The following is a 14,372-nucleotide window of genomic DNA, read 5'->3' on the forward strand; positions in this document are numbered from 1 at the left end:
GAGAGAGAGAGAGAGAGAGAGAGAGAGAGAGAGAGAGAGAGAGAGAGGGGCACAGTTGTTAGCTGGTTTTTGTTTCTTTTACAGGATCTCTTTTTTTCCTTTACTAATTGCATTCCAGTCTCTCTGGAAGCTTCAGGCTGTAAAAGGCAGCAGTCACCTTTATGTATGCTCATGGTTTCTCCTTCATTCACCAAGGACTTTCATCTGCTTTTTATGAATCTATTCCCTGCTTATCTTAGCTGTCACTTTTAAATGGATATCTTCTGTTAGAGTCAGGGCACCTTATAACTATCTTTCTTCATAATTCATAACTGTAATAAATTATAAAATTGACTCTTGTATTACAAGATAGACACAAGGACTATGAGTTCTAACACTTATTTATGAATAAGTAGATATACAGATAGATATGTTATTAATTAATGGCGAACTGCCAAATCCTTGTTGCTTCTAACTGAGCCTAGAGTGACACTCCCCTCCATATACACATACACATACATTGGTATATGTGTGGAACATTCCTCCACTATTGCTTGCTATTTGTTACCATGTTGCCAAGGGAAATTAATGGGAGCTATGAAAACTTAGCTTCTTTCAGAGTATTTAAATAAATAAAAGTTTGCAGGCCAGGTAGGTCACTGGGTTCTAGAACATAAACATATGTGGATACCTGTGTTTCTTAAGACTGTTGCCTTGCTTCTCCTTGACGATAAGGTTGACATATGACTCATCCGTTTTAGTTCAGACCATTTTCTTGTGTGTTGTTTTGTTTTTCTTTTTGTAGCACAGTGGCTGCCAGCATCAATGCCTTAGCAACAGTGACCTTTGAGGATTTTGTCAAGACCTGTTTTCCACATCTCTCTGACACGCTGAGTACCTGGATCAGTAAAGGCTTATGTAGGTATAGCTGGTGGAAATTCTATTCCATATTATGAAAGTTAGATGGGATGAATATCAGAATCTTGCATGTGGTGTTCAGGATGCATGAGTAGACATAAGAACCCAGTGAGAACAAACATGTACATTCTCAAGCTTCCAAATTTCTTACCAAAATGGTACCAGGCAGAAATGACTGTTTAGTTTACCTTGCTCTGGTCTTACTTTTCAGGTATCTCATGCTCTAATCTCTTTACATCAGTGTCTCTTAATAATGCTGAGTTGATCTTACCCAACATTTTACATGAGGAGATGCTCTGTTCCACATTCTCTGGAAGCTGCAGTCTGTAGAAGGCAGCAGTCACCTTTTGTACCGCAAGGTGTATGCTTGTGGTTTCTCCGTCATTCATCAAGAGCTTCCACCTGCTTTTTATGAATCTTTTCCCTGCTTCTATTAACTGTCACTTTTAAAGGGACATCTTCTGTCAGAGTGAGGGTACCTTACAAGTCTCCTTCATTATAATTTCATAATTGCAATAAATTGTAAAATGGATTGTTGTATTTCAAGATAGACTACAAGGACTATGAGATTCAACACTTATGTATGAATAAGCAGATATACGGATAGAAAAGTTGTGGCCAGAAGATGACAAGCCACTTTATCTAATAATTATCTCTTGAAACTAAACATCAATTAATGTAATTCAGGGAATGAGTGTTCCTTGTTTAAGTAGAAGCTGTGCATTATCTTCTGAGCTAGAGGTGTGGGTTTGTTCTGCACTCACGCACTTTAGAGTATTGACTGGCTTGATCTTAAGCAGGTCTTGTGCAGTCAACTACAGTTGTGAGTTCATGGGTGCAGAGTTCCTATCATGTCCACATAACAATATTTTGGTCTAGTTCTCTCCAATCTTTGGCTCTTACAATATTTCTGGCCCCTTATCCAAATACTTTCTGAGGTTGGGTGGAAAGGGTGTGATGTAGATGATTGACTGTTGATGGTGGTTTGCTAAGAGAGATTCCATTTTCTTTTTTTTTTTTTTTAGTGGTTAAATTTTATGTTTGTTCATATATAAAATTTTAAGTCTAGATTCATATGAGCATAAGGAGTAAAAGAAAATGTATGTTTTCTTCTGACAATAAGTTTCAATAAGTCATATCCCTTCTCAGCCGAAAAGTTCACTAAAGGAGGTAAAACACATTCTAAGAACAGATAAAAATTTCACATGTAAGTCATAAAAAGTAATTATTTTTCATATGTAAGCCACAGAAAAATACAAATTCTGATGTCTCTCATAGGTTTATCATGATCCAATGGCTGTCCCCACATATATGAGTATATTGGTAGGAGTAATTGGACTCAGCAGATTACTAAAATGTAATAAAAAGGAAGTGAAATTGGGAGGGAGGTTTGGGGAAAAGACATCAGTAATTGGAGGGAGATAGTGGTGGTTTGATATAATTGAAATATCTGCATGAATGAGATTCTCACTGATTTTTAATTATTAAAATTGCATATTATAATCACTGAAGCAGTTATCACATTGAATTATATTTTCACAAACACGCTTTTTTAGAAATTTTTTATTTTTTGATTATTATATGAATATGGGTATGTCTGAGTATGGGTTTGTACACATAGTATAGTACCCATAGAGGTCAGAAGAGGGTGTCAGATCTCTTGCAACTAGAGTTGCAGGCAGTTGCAGAGCTACATGATATGGGTGCTGAAAACAACTCAAGTTGTCTCTGTAAGAACAATGTGTGCTGTGAAATAATAAAATAAGCACTTATTTCCTGAGCCCCCGAATTTGCTGCCTTTAAAGTACAGATAATTGTACCATATACGCTTAATATAGAAAGTACAGATAATTTAGAAAATTAATTTAGTTTGCAAGTAAAATTATAACTATATAATCCTGTTTCTAGTTGTTTTTTTGTAGGAATTTACGTTGTGCATTTTCCTATGTATGCTTTGAAAATGTATGAGTTCAATGATTATACTTTATTCAATAGCTTATTGTTTTATATTTTTGTTACTTTTATATTGTGTTACATGGTGATCAGCTGCTTAAAGTAATTTTCTTTCCAGTATCATGCATTTTGAACACATTCACTACTCGCAGCTTCTCATTTTTCCAGTTCAATCTGTTGTCCAGCAAAGGAAAAAGTTTCATTCTTTATGACTAACTGCAGCTCAAGGATCCCCTGTGTGCTTTGGCTGTTGATCTTGGTGGAGATGGTATCCAATGCAGTTTGTAAGCGCGGAACTCCTGAGCTGGCATTCCTATCCCTGGATCTTTACTTTCAAAGACATTTACATTTTTACAACTTAGAGCATTCAATGGGAGGAGTCTTACCCTCAGGACAGACCCTGAAGTTTGTCTTTAATTACAGTTACTTTCTCAGTACTACCTTACATCTAACTTTTAATGGCTTCCTTCAAATCTCTATTCTTTCCTCCATATCTTTCTCTCCAGTCTTTCCTGTTTTTTCTTTTTATTGATATTATGGTTTTCTCACAACACTTTCTCCTATTCAAGTACTTACCAGGCTTGGCTCTGTTTAGCTTTAAAGCTCAGATTAGATCTTAAATTCAGGGTGGTATGGCCACAAACTCATAACGTTTTTTTAAGCTGTTTGATATCAGTGTGAAATTGGTATAATTTTTTGCCCTTATTTTTGTTGTTGTGTAAAATTCAGACACAATCATTTACCCAATTTTGGTACCATAACATTTAAATTGGATTTTATAGAAGTGTGATTACTATATCTAGTAGTTTTATTACCCATGTCTTTATTCTTTATTTTAGCTGTTTGTTTCCCTTCTCTTTAACTTTTTTTGTTGTTTTTGTCATACTTTTTCATCTATATTCCTGATATATAGATTTCTCTCAATATTACTTTGAACTAGCCTCAAATAAAAACCTCCTTACAGTAGTTATTTTTATTTTGACTTATGTTTTGTTCTTTATATTTTGTTATAAAAATATTGTGGCAACATATCAATACCCTCACATAAGTATACAATTCTCTATTAATTTTTTTCCTAAACTTTGTTAGTCATCCATCTCTTTGTCAGTCCATTAATCCACCATACCAGTTGTTTATAAATAAAAGTAAACTACAAACACCATTTCATTTTCCATAACTATTTTAGCTTACATATTGTTAATGAGAATTTAATATCTCTTTCAAGGCTTTGAATATAAGAAATGGTTATATTGAAATGGAAAACTTTTAGTTACATACTTGTTAAGTTGTGACAAATCCATTGTCCTAGCTAAGGTTACTATTACTGTGATGAAACATCATGACCAAAAACAAGCTGGGGAGAAAAGAATTTATTTGGTTTGCATTTTCATATAAACATTCAGTGTAGAAAGAAGTAAAGACAGGAATTAGACATGAAAGGAAACTGGAGGCAGGGGCTGATGCAGAGCAATGAAGGGGATGCTGCTTACTGGCTTGCCCCAGTGTCTTAGTCAATTTGCTTTTTGTTCAAACCAGGACAACTTGACTAGACATGGCCCCACCCACGGTAGTCAGGACCCTTCCATATCACATTAATTGCTAATTAAGAAAATGCCCTACAAATAGCCTATAGCCCAGTCTTTTGGAGGCATTTCCTCCATTTAGGCTCCCACTTCTCTAGGTACTCTAACTTGGGTCGAGTTTTTATAAAACTTCCCAGTACATGCATCAGTCTATGAAATCCCATTACTTGGTAAGATATGTTGTCATGGCCAATATCTTACAAAGCTTACCAATGACTTTTCTCATTATCTACTCTCTGCTTCCTCTAGAGGAAAGCAACAACCAGGTTTTGTTTATCCACTGTGGATTTTTACCTTTCTTGACTTTCTTATAAATCCCACAATGACCCAGACTTTGTAAGGTCTGTGTATGTTCAAATACATATATACATATTATATATATGTGAAATTGTCAAGGTTTCGCATCCACTTGAGATGATCCTATGTACTCCCTGTTGTAAACTGAGATTGTCAGTTTTTAAGTGACATTTTTCGGATTGTCTGGTGAATTATTTTCAGAAATAGTCACTGTTTATTTATTAATCTCTGTGGTCTCATTTATGCATGAATGATACAATAATATATATTTTCCTTTATGTTTGAACAAGGTTAGATGGCTACAATCACATATTTACTCACTGGAGTCTGTAGCTCTCTTTCACTACATTAATTAGAGATCCCAGAGAGTGAATGGGCAGTGTGGCCAATGCTATCTCCAACTACTGGTAGATAATCATTGAAAAGTATGACTAAGGAAGAAGTTAGTTTTGTAACTGGGTTGCCTCATCATTGGAGCTGATGTAGATTTTGTAGGACAAAATCCAAAAGCACCATTCTTGTGAAAGTATTTTTGGATACATTTTTGGATTTCTTTAGTGTAGTCTTTCTCAGAATGAGAACCCTTTGTTCAAAGAACAGTTTTGACTTTATTACTCTGGTGTTTTGCATACGGCCCAAACTTTAGAGAGGATATAATAAGATTGAATCAACAGTTACTTTAGGAGCTGAGTTTGATCTTTAGGTGTTTTAGTTTTGTTTCTTTTTCTGGGATAAACTAGTATAACAAATACAACTTAGGAGACAGAGGCTTCATTTTAGCTTACAGGTCCATCATTACAGGGAAGTCAAGGTGACAGGAACTTGAGGTAGCTAGTTAACCTACAGCCAAGAGCAAAGAGTATGAGTACATACATGCTGTGTTCATCTTGCTTTTCTTGTTTTATATATTTCAGGATGTCTTATCCAGAGAATGAAAACACTCACAGCCTGTGTGTGTATGTGTGTATGTGTGTATGTGTATAAGTGTGTGTGTGTGTGTTTTTGGGGGGTGGGTTCCCACCTCAAAGTAACCAATATAATCTTCCACAGACATTCCCATGGACCAACTTGGTGTACACAGTCCCTCAGTGAGACTCCTTTCCCAAGTGATTCTAGACTTTTCCAAGTTGACTATTTTTTGTTTTATTTATTTATTTATTTATTTATTTATTTATTTATTTATTATTTTTTATTTTTTATTTTTTCCAATCTGCTTTTATACCATTTTAATTACATGCAAGTATTAAGGTGAGTTCTAGGTTGAAAAACTAGCAATACAATAGATGAAAGCAGTCAAGGAACAAGCAAGACAATAAACACAAATAGTCAAAGAACAAGCAAGGCAATAAGCAAGTGATAACTTCCAGTTTCTAATAGCTTATCAGGATGACCAAAATATCTGAGCCTAATTCCCTGTTTTAGTCCAAAGTCATTTTCATGCCTGAAGCCTACTTCTTTGTTCTAGCCTAAGATTTAGATTCCTGTCTGAAATTTCTTCTTTGTTCTAGTCTAATGTCAGATTTCTGCCTGAAGCCCATTTCAAGTTGACTATTAAAACAGTAATGATAACATTGACTAAGAACGATATCTCTACTGTGTCTCTTACTCTCTCTCCCTTTATTTTGTTGAGAAGTTATTATAGGACCATGCTCTTAGAATGTTTTTAAAGTAGAAATGTGTAAAAACAAAAATCTTTAAAGAGAAGAAATCATCTTATAAGTTACTGGACAATACAATGACTTCAATGTTAAGCTTCTGTGACATCTGAGAGTGATACTAAAGGCTCCTTGTGCTAATGTGTAAATGAATCTGTATGTTGATATATGAGCAAATTGATCATTCATTGTAACAATGTTACAGCATTACTAAGGACCATAAAGATGTTATGAATAAAACACCAAAGTGGAAAAGCAAGAAAAGCTTTCAGATTTTGGAGCCTGTGAGGTAGTATGTATTAATGCCGATTCAGTACATTAAAGGTGAAAATCTGTCTGTATTTTAAAACGTCCAATAGCTTCTTCTTTAACTTTTTGCTGGTAAGTAGCTGACCTGGAATTAGTACCCACAAAATTAGCTTAGATTTGCTTAGACCCTTTCCACATTCATGTTGTTCCACATAATAGACTTCTGAAATGCCAGAAAGAAATCTTTAGATCCTGGACCCAAGTTCATTTTCCCCAAGGAAAGGTTACAAACGTGCTGAATAGAGCCTGTGCTGTCTGTGTGCAGAAAGTTTTCCTTCTACAGTCCTTCAGTAGGACTGGAGCTGGACACAGTGATAGGTGCTCAGGGTTGACATCAAGGAAATATATCCTCATATGCTCTCTTTCTTGCAGGTCTCCTTTTCGGTATTATTTGTACCACCATGGCTGTGGTTGCATCCTTCATGGGGAGTGTTGTACAGGTAATGAAAGAGTGAGAAGACATTTGATTTAACAACAGAATTTCCCATGTTGCCCATTCTAATGCCATGCCTATTATTCTAAGGCCCAACATTAATATTTATAAATACCAGATCCAATAGGAACATGCATGAAAATTTCAACCAAAATTACTTTCAGGAAGTGAAAGTGGTATTAGTATGACCTGTAATGGATTTCTTTTCTCAGTTCAGAAAACATACATTCTCATATTCTCTCCAGTGTCTTAACCTCTGTTTTCTCTTTTTCACTGTAATCAGTAGTTTAAAAAAACATCCAATTTGATAAAACTATTTCCCATTTTCAGTTCATTTGTAATTAAGGTGTGGCAGGTTCCAGAGGAGGCATGACATCCCTAGTGACTGATGGAAAGAAGTTGATATTGTAGTGAATGAGTTAAGACAGCTGGACTCATCCCTCTGTCCTTGCTCAGTTGAGTATTCTGGCCCAACTGACTTGACTGTTTCAAGTGTCTGTCTCACAGTTCACACAGCATGGATGGTGATAGGCTAGCAATGGAAACTCTATCATACCTTTCTGATGAGAGGAGTGTCTCTACAGTGATCCAGTCATTTCTCTTGCCACATCTGAGTAAATGAAAACAATTTTCATTTTTTTTACTCTAACTCTTCAATATTAGAATATAGTAAAGCAATATAGATATTCTGATTTTCCATATGGAAAACAACAGAAACTTAAGTCCCATATGTCTGAATGATGGGACTGAGTCTACTTTCCTCTTCACTAAAACCACCCCTATACATATGTCATGTACTTGTAGGTGATGCTGGTGGCCATAATTTTCAGTGCCCTAAAAGCTAAATCACATATTTTAATTTTTTTGGTGTTTCATATATTTAAGTTTGGTATTCAAGTCCTGTTGTATTGTTTTAGTGTGGGAATTTACAAAATGTGTCTTGAAAAGTTTCAATCTGTGAAATGTTCCAAGGGAGGCAATAACCACAGTCAGATATCATGTGCAACATGTCACATATATGGAATTCTCTTTTCTTTCTTTCTTTCTTTCTTTCTTTCTTTCTTTCTTTCTTTCTTTCTTTCTTTCTTCTTTTTTTATTAGATATTTTATTTACATTTCAGATGTGATCCCTTTTCTCCATTTTCCCACACCCACCCAGGAACCTCCTATCCCATTCCCCCTCCTCCTGCTTCTATGAGGATGTGCTACCACCCACCTGCCCACTCCTACCTCTCCACCAATGAATTCCCTCACACTAGAGCATCCAGCCTTCACTGGTCCAAGGACTTCCTCTCTCACCTATGCCCAACAATGCCATCCTCCCCTACATATACAGCTGGAGCCATGGGTCCCTCCCTATGTGCTCCCAGGCTGGTGGTTTAGACCCTGGGAGCTCTGGTTGGTTGGTATTGTTGCTCTCCCCATGGGGCAGCAAACACTTTCAGCTCCCTCAGTCTTCTATCTAACTCCTCCATTGGGAACACCTTGATCAGTTCAATGGTTAGCTGTGAGCATCTGACTCTGTATATGTCAGACTCTGGCAGACCTCCAAATAGACAGCTATATCAGGCTCCTGTCAGCATGCACTTCCTGGCATCCACATCAACGTCTACCTCTGGTGACTGCACATGGGATGGATACCCAGGTAGAACAGTTTCCAGACGACCCCTCCTTCAGTCTCTGTCCAGTGATTTGTCTCCATATTTGTTCCCATGAGTATTTTGTTACCTCTTCTGAGAAGAACCAAAGCACCCACACTTGGTCTTCCTTCTTCATGATCTTCATGTGGTCTGTGAGAAGTATCTTGGGTATTGCGAGCTTTTGGGCTAATATCCAATTATCAGTGAGTGTATACCATGTGTGTTCTTTTGTGATTGGGTTACCTCACTCAGGATGATATTTTCTAGTTCCATGCATTTACCTAAGAATTTCTGAAATTCATTGTTTTTAATAGCTGAGTAGTATTCCATTGTGCAAATGTACCACATTTTCTGTATCCATTGCTCTGTTGAAGGACATCTGGGTTCTTTCCAGCTTCTGGCTATTATAAATAAGCCTGTTATGAACATAGTGGAGCATATGTCCTTGTATGTTGGAGCATCTTTTGGTATATGCCCAGGAGTGGTATAGCTGAGTCCTCAGGTAATATGTCCTATTTTATGAGGAACCATGAGACTGATTTCCAGAGTGGTTGTACCAGCTTGGAATCCCACCAACAATGGAGGAGTGTTCCTTTTTCTATACATCCTCGCCAGCAACTGCTATCACCTGAGTTTTTGATCTCAGTCATTCTTACTAGTGTAAGATGGAATCTCAGGGTTGTTTTGATTTGCATTTCCCTGATGACTAAGGATATTGAACATTTCTTTAGCTGATTCTCGGTCATTCGACTTTCCTCAAATGAGAATTCTTTGTTTAGCTCTGAATCCCATTTTTAATAGGGTAATTTGGTTGTCTGGAGTCTAATTTCTTGAGTTCTTTGTATATAGTGAATATTAGCCCTGTTTCAGATATAGGATTGGTGAAGATCTTTTGAGAATCAATTGGTTGTCGTTTTGTCTTAATGACAATGTCCTTTTCCTTACAGAAGCTTTGCAATTTTATGAGGTCCCATTTGTCAATTCTTGATCTTAGAGCATAAGCCATTGGTGATCTGTTCAAGAACTTTTCCCCTGTGCACAGGTATTCGAGGGTCTTCCCCACCTTCTCTTCTATTAGGCCCAGTGTATTTGGTTTTATGTGGAGGTCCTTTATCCACTTGGACTTGAGCTTTGTACAAGGAGATAAGAACGGATCAATTTGCATTCTTCTATATGCTGACCTCCAGCTGAACCAGCACCATTTGCTGAAAATGCTGCCCTTTTTCCACTGGACAGTTTTAGCTCCTTTGTCAAAGATCAAGTGACCATAGGTGTGTGGGTTCATTTCTGGGTCTTCAATTTTATTCCATTGATCTTCCTGACTGTCTCTGTAACAATACCATACAGTTTTTTTTTTCTTATCGCTATTGCTCTGTAGTACAGCTTGAGTTCAGGGTGCTGATACCCCAAAAGTTCTATTGTTGAGAATTGTTCTCGATATCCTATTTGTTTGTTTTTTTTGTTATTTCAAATGAATTTGCAAATTGTTCTTTCTATCTCAATGAATAATTGATTTAGAATTTTGATGGGGATTACATTGAATCTGTAGATTGCCTTTAGCAAGATGGCCAGTTTTTACTATATTAATCTTGCCAATCCATGAGCATGGGAGATCTTTCCATCTTCTGAGATCTTTGATTTGTTTCTTCAGAGACTTGAAGTTCTTGTCATACAGGTCTTTCACTTGCTTGGTTAGATTCACACCAAGGTATTTTATATTATTTGTGACTATTGTGAAGGGTGTCGTTTCCCTCATTTCTTTCTCAGCCTGTTTATCCTTCGAGTAGAGGAAGGCTACTGATTTGTTTGAGTTGGTTTTATATATAACCACTTTGCTGAAATTGTTTATCAGGTTTAGGAGTTCTCTGGTGGAAGTTTTAGGGTCACTTAAGTATACAATCATATCATCTGCAAATAGTGAAATTTTGACTTCTTACTTTTCTATTCGTATCCCTTTGACTTCCTTTTGTTGTCTAATTGCTCTGGCTAGAACTTCCAGTACTATATTGCATAGGTAGGGAGAGAGTGGGCAGCCTTGTCTAGTCCATGATTTTAGTGGGGTTGCTTCTCTCCATTTAGTTTGATATTGGCTATTGGCTTGATGTATATTGGTTTTACTATGCTTAAGTGTAGGCCTTGAATTCCTGATCTTTCCAAGACTTTTACCATGAAGGGATATTGAATTTTGTCAAATGTTTTCTCAAAATCTAGTGAGATGATCATGTGTTTTTTTCTTTGAGTTTGTTTATATAGTGGATTACATTGATGGATTTCTTAATATTGAACCATCCCTATATTCCTGGGATAAAGCCTACTTGATCATGATGGATGATTATTTTGATGTGTTCTTGGATTTGGTTTACAATAATTTTTTGAGTATTTTTACTTCAATATTTATAAGGAAGATTGGCCTAAAATTCTCTTTCTTTGTTGTGTCTTTGTGTCGCTTAGATATGAGTGTAATTGTGGCTTCATAGAACGAATTGGGCAGTGTTCCTTCTGTTTCCATTTTGTGGAATAGTTTGAAGAGAATTGGTATTAGATCTTCTTGGAATGTCAGTTAGAATTCTGCACTAAAACCATCTGGTCCTTGGCTTTTTTTGGTGGGGAGACTGTCAATGACTGCTGCTATTTCTTTAGGGGTTATGGGACCGTTTAGATGGTTTATCTGCTCCTGATTTAACTTTGGTACCTGGCATCTGTCTAGAAAATTGTCCATTTCATCCAGATTTTCCAGTTTTGTTGAGTCTAGGCTTTTGTAGTAGAATCTTATGATTTTTTTAATTTCCTCAGTTTCTGTTGTTATGTTTCCCTTTTTAGTTCTGATTTTATTAATTTGGATACTGTTTCTGTGCACTCAGGTTAGTCTATCTAAGGGTTTAACTATCTTGTTGATTTTCTCAAAGATCTAGCTCCTGGTTTTGTTGATACTTTGTATATATCTTTTTGTTTCTACTTGGTAGATTTCAGCCCTGAGTTTGATTATTTCCTCAGTCTACTCTTCTTGGGTGTACTTGCTTCTTTTTTTCTAGAGCTTTCAGGTGTTCTGTCAAGTTATTAGGGTATGCTCTCTCTAGTTTCTTTTTGTAGGCACTTAGAGCTATGAGTTTTCCTATTAGCATTGCTTTCATGGAGTCTCACAAGTTTTGGTATGATGTGTCCTCATTTTCATTAAATTCTAAAAAGTCTTTATTTTTATTTATTCATTACTTCCTTGACCAAGTCATTATTGAGTAGAGTATTGCTCAGTTTCCATGTGTATGTGGGCTTTCCATTGTTTTTGTTATTATTGAAGACCAGCCTTAGTCCGTGGTGATTTGATAGGATGTTAGGAGTTATTTAAATCTTTTTGTATCTGTTGAGGCCTGTTTTGTGACCAATTATATGGTCTGTTTTGGAGAAGGTACCATGAGGTGCTGAGAAAACGGTATATTCTTTTGTTTTAGGATGAAATGTTCTGTAGATATCTGTTAAATCCATTTGGTTCATAACTTCTGTTAGTTTTACAGTGTCTCTGTTCAGTTTCTGTTTCCATGATCTGTCCATTTCTGAGAGTGGGGTGTTGAATTCCACCACTCTTACTGTGGTGAGATGCAATGTGTACTTTGAGCTTTAGTAAAGTTTCTTTTATGTATGTGGGTGCCCTTGCATTTGGAGCATAAATGTTCAGAATTGAGAGTTCATCTTGTTACACTTTTCCTTTGACAAATATGAAGTGTCCTTCCTTATATTTTTGATAACTTTTGGTTGAAAATCAATTTTATTAGAATGGCTACTCCAGCTTGTGTCTTGGGACCATTTACTTGGAAAATTGTTTTCCATCTTTTTGCTCTGAGGTAGTGTTTGTCTTTGTCACTGAGATGTGTTTCCTGTATGCAGCAAAAATTCTGGGTCCTGTGTGTGTATCCAGTCTATGTCTTTTTATTGGAAAATCGAGTCCACTGTTGTTAAGAGATATTAAGGAACAATGATTGTTGCTTCCTGTTATTTCATTATTAGAGATGAAATTAAGTTTGTGTAGCTATCTTCTTTTGGATTTGTTGGAAGATTACTTTCTTGCTTTTTCTAGGTTGGAGTTTCCCTCCTTGTGTTGGAGTTTTCCATCAATTATCCTTTGAAGTGCTAGATTTGTGGGAAGATATTGAGTAAATTTGGTTTTGTCATGGAGAATCTTGGTTTCTTCATTTGTAGTGATTGAGAGTTTTGTTGGGTATAGTAATCTGCCTTGCGGAAACAGCATGGAAAATTGGTGGAGCCATCTCACACACTGGTGTCTCATGGATGGCAGGGCTGGTGTTTATGGGTGGCCATTTCTATCTGCGGGCCTCCAGCTGAGAAACATGGCGGTGAGCCAGGTAGAGCCACTGCATCTTAGATAGTTGGCTTGAGCTAGAGGCTGATTTTAATTAATTACTACAACAAAGTGGCCTCCACGTCGGGTGCCAATTTGTTGTGATAAATCTCTGACAAATAAGACCAGTCAAGGAAAACACAACTCAATAATTATGGATATAAACTGCATGCCTAGATTGGGCAAATTTACCATTATACTACTCTATTCCCCAGCTATGAGATCCCTTATAACTGGCGGTTTTTCCAGGCCACGTGCTTCTCCTCCATTGTCCTTCCACCTCCTGCTCTTCTGTCGACTTCCTCCTCCTTCAACTTCCTCTTCCTTTGACTTCCTCTTCCTCTCTCCTCCCCTAAGCCTTTTTCTCCACCTCCCCTTCTACTGCCCAATCACTGGCTCTAGCCTTTATTTTACAAATTTAATTGGACAGAGGATTCATAAGATGTCACCTGGGTACAGACTCACTCCTCCTCTGCAGCCCCTCCCAGGAAAGTGGAACTAGCATCAAAATACAAGGCAGGGGCTATCCACAACATCAGTCTAGGATCTTTTATAGTCTGTGATGAGAAGTCTGGTGTGATTCTTATAGGTCTGTCTTTATATGTTACGTGACCTTTTTTCCTTACTGCTTTTAGTATTTTTTCTTTGCTTTGTGCATTTGATATTTTGATTATTATGTGATGGGAAGAATTTCTTTTCCAGTCTAGCCTGTTGTAGTTATCATTTAAAAGTGGCCTTTGGTCATGCCGACTATCTAAGCTGCAACAGCTTTGCCTAGCTCAACCACCATGTTTCTCAGCTGGAGGCCCGCAGCTAGAAACAGCCAGCCATAAATACCAGCCCTGCCACCCATGAGACTCCTGTCTCCCCAAGGCTGGGCATTGCCCAGACCATCCAGTCATCCACGCTGGCCCAGTAGAAAAATGAGACTCTAACGCTTAAATTATCCAAAATCTTATATATCTGGTAATGATCAGTAACAAGATGCCCATACAATCAGAAGTGTAACCCAATACCCAACCTAGATATGCCAACACCTTTGACTGCTACAGACACGTCAACATCTGCCTCCATTGCTGCTACATCTCTGCCCTCTCTAGCTGTTCCCCTTCCTTTTCCTCTTCCTCTCCTTACTCCTCTCACCTTAGCTCCTCCTACATAGTCTATTTGGAGTTTTGTAGTCTTCTTGTATGTTCACGAGCATCTGTTTCTTCAGGTTAGGAAAGGTTTCCTCTGTAATTTTATTGAAGATAT

General features: G+C 37.0%; 1 protein-coding gene across 1 annotated transcript in view; it reads left to right on the plus strand.

Annotated features, from left to right (window-relative positions):
• The window catches only part of Slc5a12 (solute carrier family 5 member 12), a 51,820-nt gene that overhangs the window by 24,415 nt on the left and 13,033 nt on the right, over positions 1-14,372 (plus strand). Inside the window, exons 9-10 of the mRNA XM_028767119.1 lie at positions 785-897; positions 7,067-7,134. Coding sequence (XP_028622952.1) covers positions 785-897; positions 7,067-7,134 — 181 coding nt within the window. The remainder of the gene's footprint in view (positions 1-784; positions 898-7,066; positions 7,135-14,372) is intronic.

The sequence above is a fragment of the Grammomys surdaster genome, unplaced genomic scaffold, assembly GCF_004785775.1.
Source record: "Grammomys surdaster isolate TR1022 unplaced genomic scaffold, NIH_TR_1.0 170, whole genome shotgun sequence".
Taxonomy (NCBI): domain Eukaryota; kingdom Metazoa; phylum Chordata; class Mammalia; order Rodentia; family Muridae; genus Grammomys; species Grammomys surdaster.